We start from the raw sequence: 16,932 nt of genomic DNA, 5'->3' as shown, positions 1-16,932 counted from the left end.
AGAGCAAAGTGCAGCAGGAACAGCAGCAGCCATACAGCAGCTGTGCTCTGGCCTCCACAGCTGGCACCTCTGAGGGGCTCCATTAATATTTGTTGAATGAAGAAATGAATGAGCCATCACGCAGAAGCAGGTTCTGGCGGGGGTGTCCTTGGTGGCCCTCTCTCCTGTCTTGAGATGCCACATCTTCCCTCCTGAATTGGCTGGGATCCCTGAGCATCCCATAGAACATTCTCTGGTTGTCTGGATTGCCCTGCCTGGAGTGGACAGTTGATTCTTCTTTCAGACAAGTAAGTCACCCCATTCTAGGGGATATTTGCCAATGGTTTTTAAAATTAAAGTTGTTGCAAGGCAACCCCAAATTATTGCAAACCTTAGAACCTTGACTGGAACCAGAAGACTCCGGTGTATGTCGTCTTAGTGTTTGCCCAATCTCTTTGACTCACTTGTAGCTGCTCACCACTGCTGGTATCTGGCCAATTGACATTTCAAGTGACAAGTTTTAAGCCCTCTGTAAGTGATGGCCTTGGAGTGAGGTGCCAGGGGCAGCAGCATTAGCCACACCTGGGAACCTTCAAAACTCTGTTTTGCTCCCTGTTATAGCCCCAGCTCCTTGTGTAGTTCCTGGAATATGGTGGGTACTCAGTAAATAGGTGTTGACTGCACAAATAAATCCACCTGCCACTGGATTTGCCAATGATAAAGTGAAACCCACAGTCTGGGCTTTGATTGTTTTATAAATTTATCTACATTCATGATCATTTCTCTTAGCCTCAGCTCACCTGTAGACACAAAAGGCTGTGGTTTCCAGAAATGCCTGGGCCCATCATGCCTCAGCCTTCCTTTGAGAGCCCAGTGGAGGATGATCCCCAGGTGCTGAAGGAGCCAGGTGTGTGGGCTCTTATTGCTGCTCAGCCCAGCCATTTCAGGAGATGCTAAACTGGGCTCAGAAGGACACTTACTGGGCATGGAATACTTAAACTTTATAAACAAGAGGCAGACAATTTCTAAATAAATAGTGTACCAAATAGAGAGCAAAGTCATAAATAAAAGGAAATACAAGCGACCTCAAACTCTTAAAAATAGCTCTCAAATATTTTTATGACTCTGAACCAATTGTTTGAGGAGAAGTTTCTTATGAAATCAGACCTCTGTCCATTGTCCTCTTGCAGACTCCCCACCATAAACTCTCTCCTTTGCCCTCTTCAGGGGGTTTCTGTTCTGTTTGGTTCCATTGGTCTACACTGACCTGCAGGCCAGAAGCAGCGCTGTTACCTGGGAGCTTGGGAGAATGCATCTGGACAGATCCCCAGGTGACCCATGTGCACGTGCCATTAGAGCAGCACTGGCAGAATGTCCCATCTGTGCTCTTGACTCTCAGGCCCTGTCCTCTTCACCTTGTCCCAAAAGAACCCAGAAGATTGGCACTCCTGTCAGTCCTGATAGTTCTGCTCAAAGCTAGAAATTCTAGATCTTTCATGGATCCTTCTCCCCTTTGAGATTAGAACATCCTGAGGACAGGATGCTGTCTTGCTTGCTCCTGTCACACCAGCACCCCAGAAGTAATTAGCAAAGGAACCAGCAGAGGAAACAGCACCCACCCCTGTCCCTGCATGTGCCAGGCATGTCCAGCCTGCCCATGTGCTCTGGAAATGGTGCAATGTGCCTCTAATCATGACAGATAGAAGGGGGTACTTACCCCTCTTGCTGGCCAACAGGAAACCCAGGGTTGGGGACTGGTCTTTGATACAAACTCCCCAGTCTGTGGCTCGTGCTTAAATGGGTCAGTTATTTTGGTAAGTTCAGCCGTAGACATGGAAGTCCAAAATTTCCCAATACACTGCATAAATAGCATGGGGTAGCTTTCCTAAAAGAACCACCCTGGGAGGAAGAGAAGACTAAGATCCTGCATGCTAAGAGGGCAGAGGAGGAACCCTGGGGCCAAGACCAGGGCCAGATGGCCTTCCTCTTCCACTGATGGAGCCCTGAACCACATGAAGTTCAGGAGCCAGGAGCAGAGTCCCTAAGAGACACAGTCAAGAAATAGCTCAGAAGTGTCTGCTGAGCACGTTCTGGGCCTGGGTTGGTCTTGGTGGGGTTGGAGATTTGTTTATCTGGGTCTTTTGGGGAGGACCAGCACTCATCCAACCAGTGTTTGCAGACTCAGTCTCTGCACAAGACCTATTTAGAGTCCTGGGCAGGAGTCTTTGGCCCTTAGATGCAAGTTCTTCTCCCTAAAGTTCCTCAGACAACTTGAATGGACAGAAGTCTACTTGATGAGTTAAAACAACAAGGTGAATTTAAAGCAGTTTAAAGCAGGAAAAAAAAAAAAAAAGTCACAAGGTAATGCCTTAGCAGGGTTTGGTCTAGGCAATAAATTCTCCATTTGTCCTACCTGTCTATCTACCTACTTACTTACCTTCCTACCTGCTAATCCATCCATTGATTCATACATTGATCCATCCATTGATCCACCAATTTATTCATCTATCCATCCATCTACCAGTCCATCCATCCACTCAGGCATCCATCCATCCATCCATCCACCAATCCATCCATTCCTCTGCCCACCCCATCCACCCACCCATCTATCTACCCATTCATCTCATCCATCTCTCCATCTTCTCTCTTGAACATTCTATCATTCTTTCTCTTCATTTGTACAAAAAAAAAAAAAAAACAATGTATCGAGGCTTGCTTTGGACTGGTGGTTTTAAGAGCAAACACTGTCCCTGTCCTCAGTGAACCAACACAGCTGACAAGAGCATTTGTTCTACTTTATCAAAGAGTGTGCTGATAGGAGGCTCCTCTGCCCTCCCTCTGTCGGGAGAAGCCCCGGACAGTTGAGAGTGCATCATCCATCTCTGCTTGCCACATAGCCCATGGCAGAGGCTGGCATGCAGCTCGAGTGCCATGAATGCATGTTGGATGAACTGACCTGAGGGGTGGTGAGGAACTGGGCAGGTCCAGTTTGGTAGAAGAGACTAAGAAAGGCTTGCAGTCTCTTGGGAGCTAAGAAGTGGTCACAGACTCGTGTTACACTAGGACTTAGAGGAACTTTTGGTGGGGGAGGAATATAGGAGCCTATTTCTTGAACCCCTCTCTGTCAGGTTTCTGGTTGGGTTGGAGTTGGGAAGCCCCCCTTCTCCACCACCCTACCTCGCCTTATGCCCTGGGTCTGAAGTATAGCCACACCTGATACACCTTTGATGATCCTCATGTGATAGCTGGAAGGGAGTCTCTGTGGGTGGCTGGGGGATCTTTGGGTAGGAGGCAGAGCCTCACTGGCCAGCAGGGCTCTCTGTCCTGGCCTATGCTGGTCCTCAGGAGTTTCCCTGCTTCCCCCGCCCCCTTCTTTCCTGGACTGACCTCTGTTCTCACAAATTTGCCCTTTCCTTCCCGCCTTGAAATCTGATAATGAAACTAATACCCAATATTTTTGCCTCTGAGAGAAGCAGGAGATAAACAGGAAGGCATGAAGGATTAAGGTATCTCTCCAAAGCAGGGGCTGGGACAAGCCAGGGAGTTGGGTGACACCTCTGGGTAGAGCAGAGGGATCCAGATGTGAGCTGCTTTGCCTGATGCATTTTTCCATTTGTGTAGAGAAAATAAAACAAAGAGAAAAGAAAACAAGCTGTAAAATACTTTGCAGAAGTCTGAGCGTGGGCAATTGTCACGAAGTCCCTGACAGCTATGAGAAGCAGGAGGGGAGGAGGGAGGCCCTGCTTTTTGATGTTTGGCCTCAGCGCTTTCTTTTGTGCGACCAGTTGTTTGGGATGAACCTTTTGTTGGTATGAGGTGTGTATAGAAGAGAGATTCCAGCTCTGGCTTCCCCTTGGAAGCTCAGGAGGGGCTCAGAAGTCCATTGATCCCCTCAGTGGACAGCTGGAGCCTCCTTTATAGGAGAGGACACAGGATGAAGTCAGCTTCCTAAAAGAACCAAAAGATGCCACTACAAGGCCTTTCCCAGTACAAAAACCTGAAGGAAGTGAGACCTGGGTGATTCTTCCAGATCCCTGGCCCTGGACAGGTGCACCGGCTCTGTGATTTCTGTGTTTGTAGGAAAGATCTAGATTCTGGACTGTGGTCCAGGCCTGCTTGTGATTTCCAGTGATCTGGCCCTTTCCTATGGGGCTGTGGGTCAGCAGCCAGAAGACTGGGGCCACAGTCCTGGACCCTCCATTCACTGGCTCTGTGGTTGGTCATTTCGCCTCTCTGAGCAGCACCCTGTCTCCCTTATCTAGCTGCGTTGGTCCCAAGGAAATAGTGAATGAACTTTAAGTGTGACCATCCCCCATGGGGAGGGCAGAGTACAACTACAGCTTCTTTCTTTGCACCTGGTTGAACTAAGCTCTTGGGGACCCCAGCTGAGGGACACTTGGGAAAGCTCTTAGGGGCTGGTGGTGTCCTCTGATCTAATCTGGCTTCCAGCAGCTTCCACACTTCAGGGTGTAAGCTGTTCTAGCACTTTCTCCAAAGCTGGCCTCCATCTCCACTTGTCAACTGAGTGATCAGTGAGGGAGTGACTTGGGAGACAACTCTAGGAAGAACATTCAAACGCATTATAACATCAGAGAAAAATTAAAGAGGCAATTTAAAAACAAATCACAAGTAAAAATAACATGAATAAGAAACTGGTCAAAATATTTGTATCCTAGAGATGTTTTTAATACAGTAGTATAAAAGCACTAGACAGGGTGAAGAAAACCCCACCTTATTTGGAAACTGGCAAATGGCATGAACAGGCAATGTGTGCGCACACACGGGAAGTCTGAATAGACACACGGAGAAATGCCCAAGCTCCCTAGTAATCAGAGACATGCAGATGAAAATCATGTGTGAGGTTTTTTCCCCCCAGACAAATTGGCACAGATTAAAGAAAAGAATAATACTTATACCAAATGTGCATTGTCATTTTTTTCAAGGGTGTGGCGAAATAAGAGCTGTCACATCCTGCTGTTGGAAGAGTGAGCCAGCACGGCCTTTCTTGACGGCAATTTGGCAATTTGGATCCAAAGTTAAAAACGTAGAACCAAATTTCAACTCACAGTTCTGCCTTGAGAAATGTGCTGTGTGACAGAAATCAGGGCATTCAGAACAGTGCATTTTCAAGGTGGTTCAAGGTGATTACCTTTGTGTTTGAAGGTGGTTACCATGGTGCCGTTTTGCCTTTTTCTTTTTTAGTGTGATATTAGGGATTAAACCCAGGGCCTTACACAGGCTAAGCAAGTACTCAGCCTCTGAACTGCAACCCCAGACCTTTTTATTATAAATTTTGAGACAGGGCTTGCCAGATTGCCGAGACTGGCCTTAAACTTGCAATCCTCTTACCTCAACCTCCAAAGTCCCTGGGATTATAGACATGAGCCACTACACCTGGCTCACTGTGTTGTTTATAATAGTGACAAACTGGAAACAGCCTAGCTGTCCAGCCCTAGGAGACCCAGCTGTTACATGCATCTACTTTAGATCGCAAGAAATTCATTACGTTTATTTCTGTACAATGCAGTACCAGGTAACCTTTAAAAATTGTGAAGAATGGGCTCGGCACAGTGGTGCACGCCTGTAACCCCAGCTGCTTGGGAAACCGAGGCAGGAGGATTGCAAGTTTGAGGAAAGCCTCAGTCACTTAGTGAAGGTTAAGCAACTTAATGAGACCCTGTCTCAAAATAAAACACAAAGTGGCTTAGAGATAAAGCACTCCCCCTGGGTTCCATCCCCAGGGCAGTAGAGAAAAACAACAACAACAAAAAACAAGCAAACATGAAGAACAGTGTTCAACACTAAAAAATGTTAATTCTGGAAAAAAAAAAAAAAAAACACTTCAAATCTAGATGTAAGCCAGGTGCAGTGGTGCACACATGTAACCTCAGTGACTCAGGAGGCTGAGGCAGAAGGGTCACAAGTTCAAAGCCAGCCTCAGCTACTTAGCGAGACCCTTTCTCAAAAAAGTCAAAAGGGCTGGGGATGTGGCTCAGTGGTTAAGTGCCCCTGAATTTATTCCCTAGGAACCCCCCAACAACAACAAAAAACCTAGATGTAGACAGGTATGATCCATCCCATGTTTATAGGAAAGAATTAAATAGTTCCACAGTTGGGCCAATGCTAAGAAGTAAAAGCTCCTAGGTTAACACTGGCCGGTGGAAATAGGAGTGTGTTTTTCCCTGTTTTTGTTTTCCAGGAGTGTGGCATTAAACATATATTTCTTTAGGAATTCCATAAAGATATGGTTTAGAATAAACTTAACATAAATATAAGACAGATCAGGTTGAAGAATAAGTAAGAGTAGCCAGATCCTAGCTGGAGTAATCCCAGAACTTGAAGCCCAAAGAGGGCATCACAGGGGATCCCCTGTGTTAGGGGATCATAGGGTGGGGTAAGGAGGGTTCTGTGGAGGCCATACCGGTGCCTGGTCCAGGTTGAGGGGGGCAGTGGAGATGGACCTGGAAATGATACTGAAGCTGAGACACCTGGAGTATTAGAAGGGAGCAGGCAGATGAAGAGGGGGTGTCCTAGGAGGAAAGGAAGAGCAAGCTCCTGCAGACCAGGAGGGGGACCATGGTGTGCTCTAGAAACTGACCAAAATTTGGTGCAACTGAAGCAGGAAGAGGGGGAGGTGGGTGAGCAGAGATGCAGCTGGATGGAAGGCAGGACCGACCAATTCAGAACCCTTGAAGGCCGTGATAAATGATTTCGACTTTATCCTGATGGACATCCTCAGATTGGTGCTTAGAAATTCCTGCTCTGATTACAGTTGTCCCTGGGTATCCATAGAGAATCCCTGATGTGGATGTTCAAGTCCCTTAAATTAAGTGGCATAGTATTTACCTAGAACCTATACATATCCTCCTATATACTTTAAATCATCTCTAGATTACTTATCATACCAAACACAATGTAAACAGTATGTAAATAGTTGTTATAGTGTTTAGGGAATAATGACACAAAAAAAGTCAGTACAAGTTCAGTATGGGTGCAATTTTCCCCCCTAATATTCTGGATCTATAATTTGTTGAATCCAAGGTTATGAGCCCTGCAGATCTGGGGGGCTGATTGACTGTACAATGCTTAAGGTCACCCAGAACACTCAGCTCAGACAACAGGGAGGTCAGAGGACAATATGGAGAGGTGTGAACCCATATGACGGAGGTGCTTCTGGATCCAAGTGGAGATCCCAGACTCGAAGCAGGGAATATCAATTTTCAAGTCAGGAGCACACCATGGTGAGAGGGGCCGGAGATAGCCCTCAGAGGGCATTGGGGCCGGTGGGGAAAGGGTGCCAAGTCCTGAGCCATGTGCATAGGTAGGGAATAGGCAGAGGGAAGCAAGCCTGGCAGGATGGAAAGCCAGAGAGAACCACGCTGAGGATCCTCTGCAGAGGATTCCAATCTCAGGGATGGACAGGCCTCCACAAGATGGGAAGCCCTCCAGGTTGATGGAGGGAGGGAAGAAGGGGCACCCAGTCCCAGAGTCCTCCATAGCACAGTCTCTAGGGAATGGAAGCCTGCCGGCATAGAAACAGTGTAGGAGTGTGCTCAGGCTGCAAGGCTTAGACATTTTTTCTCCCAGTTCTGGAGGCTAAAGTTTAAGATCAAGGTTAGTTTCTCTTGAAGCTTCTCTCGGCTTGTGGGTGGCGGCTACCTTCTCACTGTGCCCTTGCCTGGTCTTTAAAAAAATTTTTTTTTCCCTGGTACTGGGGATTGAAACCAGGGATACTCTACTACTGAATTACATTCATAGCCTTTTTATTTTGAGACAAGGTCTTTCTAAGTTGCCCAGGCTGGCCTTGAATTTGTGATCCTCCTGCCTCAGCCTCCTGAGTTGCTAGGATTACAGGTGTGCACCACAGTGCCTGGCTCACCTGGTCTTTTCATACACCTCTTGAATCTCTTCATGTGTACAAATGCCCTCTTCTTATAGGAGACCTTGGAGTAGGTTCCAACCTAAGGGCCTCATCTTAACTCATTCACCTCTTTAAAGTTCCTGTTTTGAAATATAGTCAAACTCTGAGGTACTTAAGACTTCAACACAAAAATTTGTTGGGAGCCTCAGCCATGGTAACGTGAGGTGTTCAATCACTGTTGACGGGTGCAAAGAAAGCCAGGGAAGAGCTCCTGGAGCTCAAGACTGCCTCCCGAGATCAGCAGTAGAGATGAAGGGGGAGTTGGGACAAAGTCTCTCTTGGTCCCCATGGGTGTCCGTCTTCCCAGTGCCCTTGGGGCTCACAGTCTCTGCCTGTCTTTCCTGCAGCCTGTAACTGCAACCTGCATGCCCGGCGCTGCCGCTTCAACATGGAGCTCTACAAGCTGTCTGGGCGCAAGAGTGGGGGCGTCTGCCTCAATTGCCGCCACAACACCGCTGGCCGCCATTGCCACTACTGCAAGGAGGGCTACTACCGAGACATGGGCAAGCCCATCACCCACCGGAAGGCCTGCAAAGGTAGGCTGCACTTGGAGGGGGAGGTGGGACAGACCATGAGGATGCTGGTCTTGCCTCTTTCCTTTCTTTCTCCTTTGCTATTTCTCTTTTTTTTCTAGTTTCCATACAGAGTGGTGTAGACTGAGGTCATCACACACACACACACGCACACACACACACACACACACACACACACAGAGCCTCCCTGGTATTTGAAGGTGTAAGCCAAAACAAAGGGGCAATGGAGACATGGCTCAAAGGAGAAGAAAGGAGAAGGTGTGATCCCCTGTGAGGGTGCAGGGCTCACGGGCTGACACCTCCCCCTCCCAAGCGTCTCCTCTGCACAGGTGTGCTACATACCACAGGGACGCGAGTCATGTTCGCCAGGCTTACCTTCGGGACAAAGGACCCTCTTTTTCCAAACCCACGCAGACACACTTCTTTGGATGTGTGGCACGGCCCCCACCCCCATCACACACACACATAGACACGCACAGTTGCAGCAAGGTCGCAGTTTCAGGATCAGGGTCTCAGAAGGAACATTTAATCCATCTGCAAATAGCTTTACTTCTCAGGACAAAAAAAAAAAAAAAAGAAAAAGAAAGAAAGAAACCGGAGACTCTATTTTCGCTCACTGAAGCAAGCACTAATGTTTTAACTTTCTGCTGTTTGTTTTTCTCCCACCAACAAAAATGAAGCAATGGTCAGATGACTCAGAGGAGCTGATGAAATGCCAGGGAATTTAGTGATGTTGGAGGGTGAGAAGTACCCTCCCCCCATGTTAGCTTTTGGGAATTCCAGGAACCAGGGTTCTTTTGCTTCAAAAGATGGGGCGCAGGGCCAGGTCCTGCATGAGCATGGCTTCCCAGGAAGATGTTTATCTCCAAGAGCTCTGGGCCAACAGCTCAGCATACTTGGGGTCCTGACATGGACTTGTACAGACCCTGACAGAAAATCCCCAAGCCATGGAAGACTTAAGACCAGGTGATGAGTGCGGTAGAGAAACCCTTCTGGGTTTCAGCCTTTGAATGAAGCTGAAGTATCATCTTCGAAACAGGAAATCTACCAGATGTTGGGCACTTGTGTGCAGAATGACTGCATAATTTGCAGGGCCCAGTGCAAAATGAAAATGTGGAGCCCCTTACTAAAAAATAATTAAGACTTTCAAAACAGACAGTAGAGCTTTGACAAAGCCTGCATCTTTCTGAGCGTGAAACCAGCGCTGTTTGTGTAGAACACTTTTCTCAAAAACAACAACAAAAAAGTCCCACCAGGTTCCCAGTTTGTCTCCTCCAGGAAAGAGCCCTTGGATTCCAAATACACAAAGATGGGTAGGGTGGCTTCTAAGATGAAGCAAGCTCTCTCCAGATCTGTGGACTTACTCTCCAGATCTGTGGACTTACGGCCTCTGGTGGTTGCCAGGAGAAAATTGAACAGAAAGGTAGCTGAGCTATTTCCACATCAAAAAAGACACTATTTCAGATAAGAATCCTCCAGGAGACTTCGAGAGTGGAAAAGCAGCCCAGGTGAAGGGACCCTAGAAAGGTCTGCAGTGTCAGGAAGATATGATCAGGGCAAGACCAGGGAGACATGACTGTGGGTTTTCTGAGCACAGAGTTGGAAAGTATCCAACTCCTTTGCCTGTGCCCAGTGTTTGTTGTCTCGCTTTTACAGAAGAAATTGAGGCCAGGGGTCTTGTAAACAGCTGCCTTATGCATAGATTTCTTGGAGATTCAGCCAAGAAGTTTTAACCCACAGCAGCCACTCAGGTGGGCAGTCCTGTGCCCAGGGTGAGAAGGTCTGGGCTCTGCAAGGAAATGGGGCAGTTCTCATTTCCTGTCCTGCTGGTTTCTGCTGTTAGAACAAAAATGCCTGTTCCCCCAAGATGCAGGAAGAAATGAGGCCTTGGTCATCTCTACCTTCCCCTCTGTTGCCGTAGGTAGGGACAACGACCATGAATTTTTCTCTTTCTTACTTCTCAGAGAGATGCCAGGAAGCCACAAGGTTCAGGTTTATTCTCCAGGGTCTGCCTCTTTGGTGGAAGGGCTACAGATGCTCACTCAGTTCCTTTGCTGGTTTCTAGGGGGAACAGATGCAGGCAGATGAGGGGCTGTTCCTGTTCTATGATTTCAAATGCTTGGATCAACCGAGGTGACTGCATTTGCAGTCCTGGACAGCAGCTGTCCCAGCCTTGATGGGAATTCTGGGAGAAGAATTCATAGAAAAGGAAAATCTAAGAATGGATTCTTCTCGAGGAAACAATTATATCCTGCTGAGGAAATGAGACAGGAAAGAGTATTGGGACTCTCATTGTCTTGACTGAAGGAGGACAATACTTCAAGGAACCTGCCACCTGCTTGGTGAGGAAAGACAATGCTTCAAGGTTTCTGCCTCCTGATTGGTGAGGAAAAGCATAGCCCAAAGGGTCCTCCTTCTTGATTGGTGAGAAAAGATCTGCTCTCTTGATTCATGTGACCAGAGCCAGTGAGGTGGCGTATCAGGAGGCTGAGGCAGGAGGATCCAGAGTTCAAAGCCAACCAACTCAGTGAGACCCTCTCCATGCATAGAATACAAAAAAGGACTGGGGACGTGGCTCCTGGGTTAAGTGCTCCTGGGTTCAATCCCTGGTACCAGAAATAAAAAAATAAAAAATAAAAAGAAATGTGACCTGAAAGTTCCAACAACCTAATGAAGAAAGACAGCTCTTGAAATTTCCACATCTTTTTCCTCTTCTCTTTCTAATGTCATCCCTTTAGGGTATGTGGGAACTTTAAATCTTCAATTCCTCCAAGGGACACCTCCTGCCACAAAAAGACTCAGAGATCATGGCAGGAACCAGCTTTAGAAGTTAAGTTGCTGGTGGGGCCACATGTACCCCTGAGATTTTCACACAGGGTCTCTCAGTCAACACCTCCCTTCTTCCACCACCACCACCACCATGGGGTCTTCTGCCTTGGTTTCTCAAGGGCACGTGGTTTAAGAAATGCTTCCTTTTGTGGAAGGAAGCCCAATGGCCTCCAGCATTTGATTCTTTGACAGTTTGCTCTCAGAGGCTTCCAGATCTTATAGGTGTGTGTGACACTGGCCGCAGTCCCCTTCTCCTGAGATTGACCTCAGGGAGCCCTCAAGCCAAGGCCACACTTCTTCGCTTTGTTTCAAATGAATTTCACAGGGGATTTGGGACAACTGGCTCTGGACTCCCAAGTTGGCTTGGGAATGGCCTTGGGGCCCACTTTACCCCCTGACTTCTCTGGGCCCAAGAGGGGCCCAGGCAGGGGGCCAAGGCCACCCATATACACTGCTGGTGATTGGCTGACTCAGGACCTTGTTCACTGCAGAGCAGGGGTGGACCCCGACAAGAACAGCTTGGAGCAAGGGCATTTGATTCCACACCTTATTATGCAGTCCCCCATTTGGGAAGTTTCATAGCAACAAATTTGTTGGGTTCTTTCTCCCCTCCCCTAGTTTAGAAGCGAAGTGGCGCTGGCAGGGTTGGTGCATACAAAGGGCTGTAATAAACATGCCCAGGGAACAGGCCGCTGCACTCTCCGGCTATTCAATGCAATTTCACAGCACTGGGACGGCCTCATTATGGTGTGGGCTGTTGTCCTATACAAAGTCAGATGAGATAAATTTCTCCCTTTTCTCCACAGAATGGTTTGTGAATGATACTCCTCCTGGAATCTTTGAAAAGATAGGAGGTTTTGTTTACCATTTGTCTTCTTTATGGACTTTGGAGCTCTTTCTTTTTAGAGTCGGCAAAGAGGACGTTGCTATTTAACCATTTCGGCGGCGCCTCCATTGATAACAATATTAATTTATCATCTTCCCAAACCATCTGTGATAGATAAAGACATTCCAGGAGTCTGCCGTGAACCGAATTGCGATGAGAATTAAGAAATTAACCACCGCAGCTAGCATCGCCTTACAAAAGTCTCGTGTTCCATCTCACTGAGCAGCTTGTTGGGCCGCTCCTTGCCCTACCCCCTCCAGTCTACCGGGAATGTGGCTGAATACAGGCTGCTGAGGAGGTGCCTGAGCCCTAAGAAGATGCAGTCATTAGGGCACAAGCATGGGACAGTCCCCACCATCTTTGCCAGGCATGCTTGAAACTCCTGCCCTGCCTTTATTCTTTCCTGCAGCTCTGCCAACCGTTGGGGACAGGGTGAAGAAGTGAGCACCTCTGTCAGCCTCCCTCTGGCTCCCTGGGCCACCTTACACGACACCCTGTGCCTTGCTCATTCTGGATTCTGAACCTTAACTTCATTTGTGCTACAATTCTCACCCTTGGTTGCACGGGGGAATCACCCCGGGAGACTTAAAAATTCTGCAGCCTGGGTTCCACCCTAGAGATTTTGGTTTAATTAATGGATCCAGATGAGGCCTGGGCATTGGGAATTGGCTCCTCAGGTGATTCTTATGTGTAGCCAAGACTGAGACCCACAGAGAATAAGAAGTGGAGGAGAATAAGAAATGAGGATGGCAGCTTGCTTTTGGCAATGTAGATTCAAGGAAGGCTCACAGGTGGCTTAGACTCCAGAATTTATTCCTGTGATGGAATTTAGATATTTTTATGATTCCCTTGATGAAAACTGGAAGAGGAGGGCATTTAAATTTAAAAATTAATTTTTCTTTTTTAAAGACAGGGTCTTAGTCTCACTATATTGCACAGACTGGTCTTGAAGTCCTAGGCTGAAGCAAAGCTCCTGCCTCAGCCTCCTGTAGCTGGGATTGCAGGTGTGCATCACTGCACGCAGCTTCCTGGCTTAAAATTTTTAAATCTTTCTCGACAAGACTGGTGAAACCTAGCCAGGAATGGTGGCACACATCTGTAGTCCCAGTGACTCTGGAGACTGAAGCAGGGAGATCACAAGTTCAAGGTCAGCCTCTGCAACTTAGTGAGGCCCTAAGCAACTTAGTGAGACCCTGTCTTAAAATAAAAAGTAAAAAGGGCTAGGGATGTGACTCAGTGGTTAAGCGTCCCTGGGTTCAATTCCTAGTATTAAAAAAAAAGACTGGCACAGCCTAATATCACAATATCTAAATCAAGACATGGAGACCCTGACCAGTAGCATACACATTTGTGATCATGTGTATGCACATGTGTGCACCAGCATGCATATTTTGATCTGATCATTTGAGGGTTTAGTCTTAGCATAGTCAAGTACCTCCGAGCCCCTCCCTTCTGGGCCTTCCCAAGGCAATGTACCCCCTACAAAACTTCAGGAACTGCCTTTCATTTTGTGGGTCCCTTGACACAGTCCTGTTTCCTGTTGTGTTTTTGTGGGGTGCAGGAAAAGGGTTGGTCATCTGAGACCCTCTAGTTGCTGGCTAGAGCAGCTCCAACTTTGAGGGCATAGACTTCAACCCAAGGAGTGGCCTCCATATGACAAGGTAAGGCCAGCATCTGCCAGGAGAGAGGAAGTGATGCCTGCCTCAGATCCTACTGTCAGGAAGCTCTAACCCCAGCTGTGACCAGTGTTGGCACACCCTTCCTCTGTTCCCTGGGGGATGTGAGAGTTAAACCCTATCTATAGGTTTGACTAATGTTCAAAATCTGTGGGGCATTGGGCTAGTGATGTGACTTTCTTAGACCTCAGTCATCTTTGTGGAATTGTATTCAGGTTTCTAGTCGCCGAGTCACTTCCAGCTTTGACTTCCCTCCTTCCATGCTCTGCTTTTAAAAGATTCCAAATTATATGGGTCCCTGATACAACAGGGTTATCCCTTCTAGCAGTGAATCTTGTGATCTGGGGACTTGGAAGAGCCAGTGGAGCCTGAAACTCAGGTGGAGGTTATTTTGTTCCCAGGTTTTTACAGATGAAGAGTGTCCCTGATCCTGTGACTCAGTGCACTGTGCTGAAATAGGGTCCTTCCGGCCCAGCCCTGCAGTTCATTCCCTGGGCATCTCTGTTGTGTGCACCTCCCAGTGTGAGTCCTTATTTCTTAGGCCCACTCTCACCCCCAGATTCTACATGGACATTCCTGGAGGATCCCCAGGGGTCCCCAGAGCTTGAGCAGAAAAGACCTTTGATCTTTGATCTCCCCAAGTTCATGGAGCTTCTGAGCTTGACAGTCAGGAACGTTGAGGACATTTTACTTGGGAAATTGCGTCTTTTGGGCTTTTGCCACCAGGAAAGCAACAGGTGGGCCCCATCAGAATGATTAGCTTTTAACAGCATAGGACTTGGACTTATTCAGATCAGGGTTCAAGTTCCACCTCTGGGCAAGGACACTTTTCAAGAGATGAAGTTTTTTCATCTGGAAATGGGGATAACAGTTCCTTCTCTCTCCTGGTGTTATGGTGCAGATTTAGTGAGGTGCTGTAGCCTCACACAGAGCATGGGCTCCATGCATGTTAACTGTTAGGATTAAATGTTCAAGTTAAAGAAAAGGGAGACACGAGAACCCCCCACAAACATCAGCGAGCACACAGGCAGAGACGATTCCTTTGGCTCTCCAGCTTCCTTAGTTCTTTCCATGGGCAGTGGGGCTTGGGGGAACAGACTCCCCTGGCTGCAAGGGCTGTCTCCATGTGGACTTTGTGGCCAATTCTCACAGGACTGGGCAGGGCCCCAAGGATTTGCCCTAATACTGTTGCACACGCTCCATAAAGGATTTACACGCTTTGGGAGCAAAAATGACAAATGAATCAAGCCGCAGAGATGTGGCCAGCAGCTGCTTGTGGAGGTCTGGAGCAAAGGTGGGGACAGGCTATGCACGTCTAAATGGGGCTTTGAAAGTGCCACTCAGAAAGACCAGACAGCATGCAAGGGGCTTCCTGACCACACTGGGGCTTGCAGCTGACCAAGGGAGGGACTGTCCTTCCCTGTCCTGCCACACTACTCTGGCAGTTTCCAGCCCCTGTCCTCCCACCTCCAGCCCCCCCCCCCTCTCTCTCTCTCTCTCTCTCTCTCTCTCTCTCTCTCTCTCTCTATGGGAACCACTCGCAGGACCTGCGCTCTCTGCCTCAGCTGTAGAACAGGTGCAGAGAGACTATGGTTAACTAGATCAGGGAGGGTCAAATAACTCAGCTTGGGATTAGGGGGCTCCCCTCCCCCTTGCACTTCCTGCCTTCTGCACCTTGATCCAAAAGTGGCAGGGGAAAGGCCCTGTGCAACTTGAGACATTTATTCTTCTGTGCCTTGTTAGCAACTGCTGAGGGAGAGGGACGCCTCTCTGCGGAGGAGCTTGACACAGACAGCTGAAGTGAAGTTTGGGGATTATCTGTGGATTTCAGTGATCCTCGCTGCCTCATTAGCATGGGGAATTTCAGAGTGGAGACTGGGGCCTCCTTGAGGCTGCCGATGACCTAGGATGTGAGGGGATTATTCTACGCGCCTCCTCATTCTTTCCTCCAGATGCTCAGGGTGAGCAGAAGGGCCTTTCCCTGTGGAAAAGGCAGCAGATTGGCTCTGAGTTGACTCTTCAAGTGTTTCCTGAGCACCTACTATGTGTCAGGCTCTAGAGTGGTCACAATGACCAGGACAGACTCAGTCCCTTAGAGCTCATTTTCTGGTGGGGGGCTTGGCAATAACAAAGGAGAAAAAGGAAAGTAATTTTAGAATGTGGGGAGTTATACGGAGGAAATAAATAGGAAAGAGACAAGTAGCAGGGAGAAGCTGCTCTACAAGATGGCCTGGCCTGGGCTGGGGTCTCGGAGGAACAGACATTCAAGAGTAGCCACGGGAGCCGGGTGCAGCAGCACAGGTCTATAATCCCAGCGGCTCGGGAGGCTGAGGCAGGAGGATCTCAAGTTCAAAACCAGCCTCAGCAAAAGTGAGGTGCTAAGCAACTCAGTGAGATCCTGTCTCTAAATAAAATACGAAATAGGGCTGGAGATGTGGCTCAGTGTTCGCGTACCCCCTAGTTCAATTCCTGGTCCCCACCTTGGCCCCCCAAAAAGAGGAGCCGTGGGGTAGGAGGAGAGCACAGTCAGATGGAAACCAAGGGGATAGCTTCCCAGGCAGTCCCAAAGCCTGGGAGCAGAAAGACTTTGGTGGGCTCTTGGTCAGTAGGGAGGGGAGGCAGGGCAGGGCAGGGTCAGCTCATCAAAGTCTGGGGAAGAGCAGTGGGTCTCATTTGAAGAGTGTTAGAAGCCATCGTGAACTGAAAATCGATTTCTATGCATATATGAGTTTGTCAGGATGAACCTAACTACTGTGTATTACCACTAAGCTCTTTAAAAAAAAAAAAAAGGGTTGGAAGTCACTGGAAGACTTTAAGGGTGACTTGAGGCAGATATCTGACTTTCCTTTTAAGAAGCACCTTCTGTAAGGCCAGACATAGATGAGGAGAAAGTACTTGCACATCCCATATCCAGTGAAGAATATGAATCCAGAATAGGTGAAGAACTCTTGAAACTCAACAACAAGAAAACAAAAACCCAATTAAAAATGGGGCTGGGGATATAGCTCAGTTGGTAGAGTGCTTGCCTTGCATGCATAAGACCTTGGGTTTAATTCCCAGCACCACAAAACAAAAAAGTGATGGGTGGAGGGGGGAATATTTGAACAC

At 48.0% G+C, this 16,932-nt stretch overlaps 1 protein-coding gene across 2 annotated transcripts in view; it reads left to right on the top strand.

Annotated features, from left to right (window-relative positions):
- Ntn1 (netrin 1) overlaps positions 1 to 16,932 on the top strand; it is a 179,379-nt gene that overhangs the window by 103,607 nt on the left and 58,840 nt on the right. For both annotated transcript variants that reach the window (XM_047545985.1, XM_047545986.1), the window contains exon 3: positions 8,248 to 8,436. In XM_047545985.1, the coding sequence (XP_047401941.1) occupies positions 8,248 to 8,436 (189 nt within the window). The remainder of the gene's footprint in view (positions 1 to 8,247; positions 8,437 to 16,932) is intronic.

This window comes from Sciurus carolinensis, chromosome 3 (assembly GCF_902686445.1).
Source record: "Sciurus carolinensis chromosome 3, mSciCar1.2, whole genome shotgun sequence".
Lineage (NCBI taxonomy): Eukaryota > Metazoa > Chordata > Mammalia > Rodentia > Sciuridae > Sciurus > Sciurus carolinensis.
This window is presented reverse-complemented; position numbering and strand designations above follow the sequence as displayed.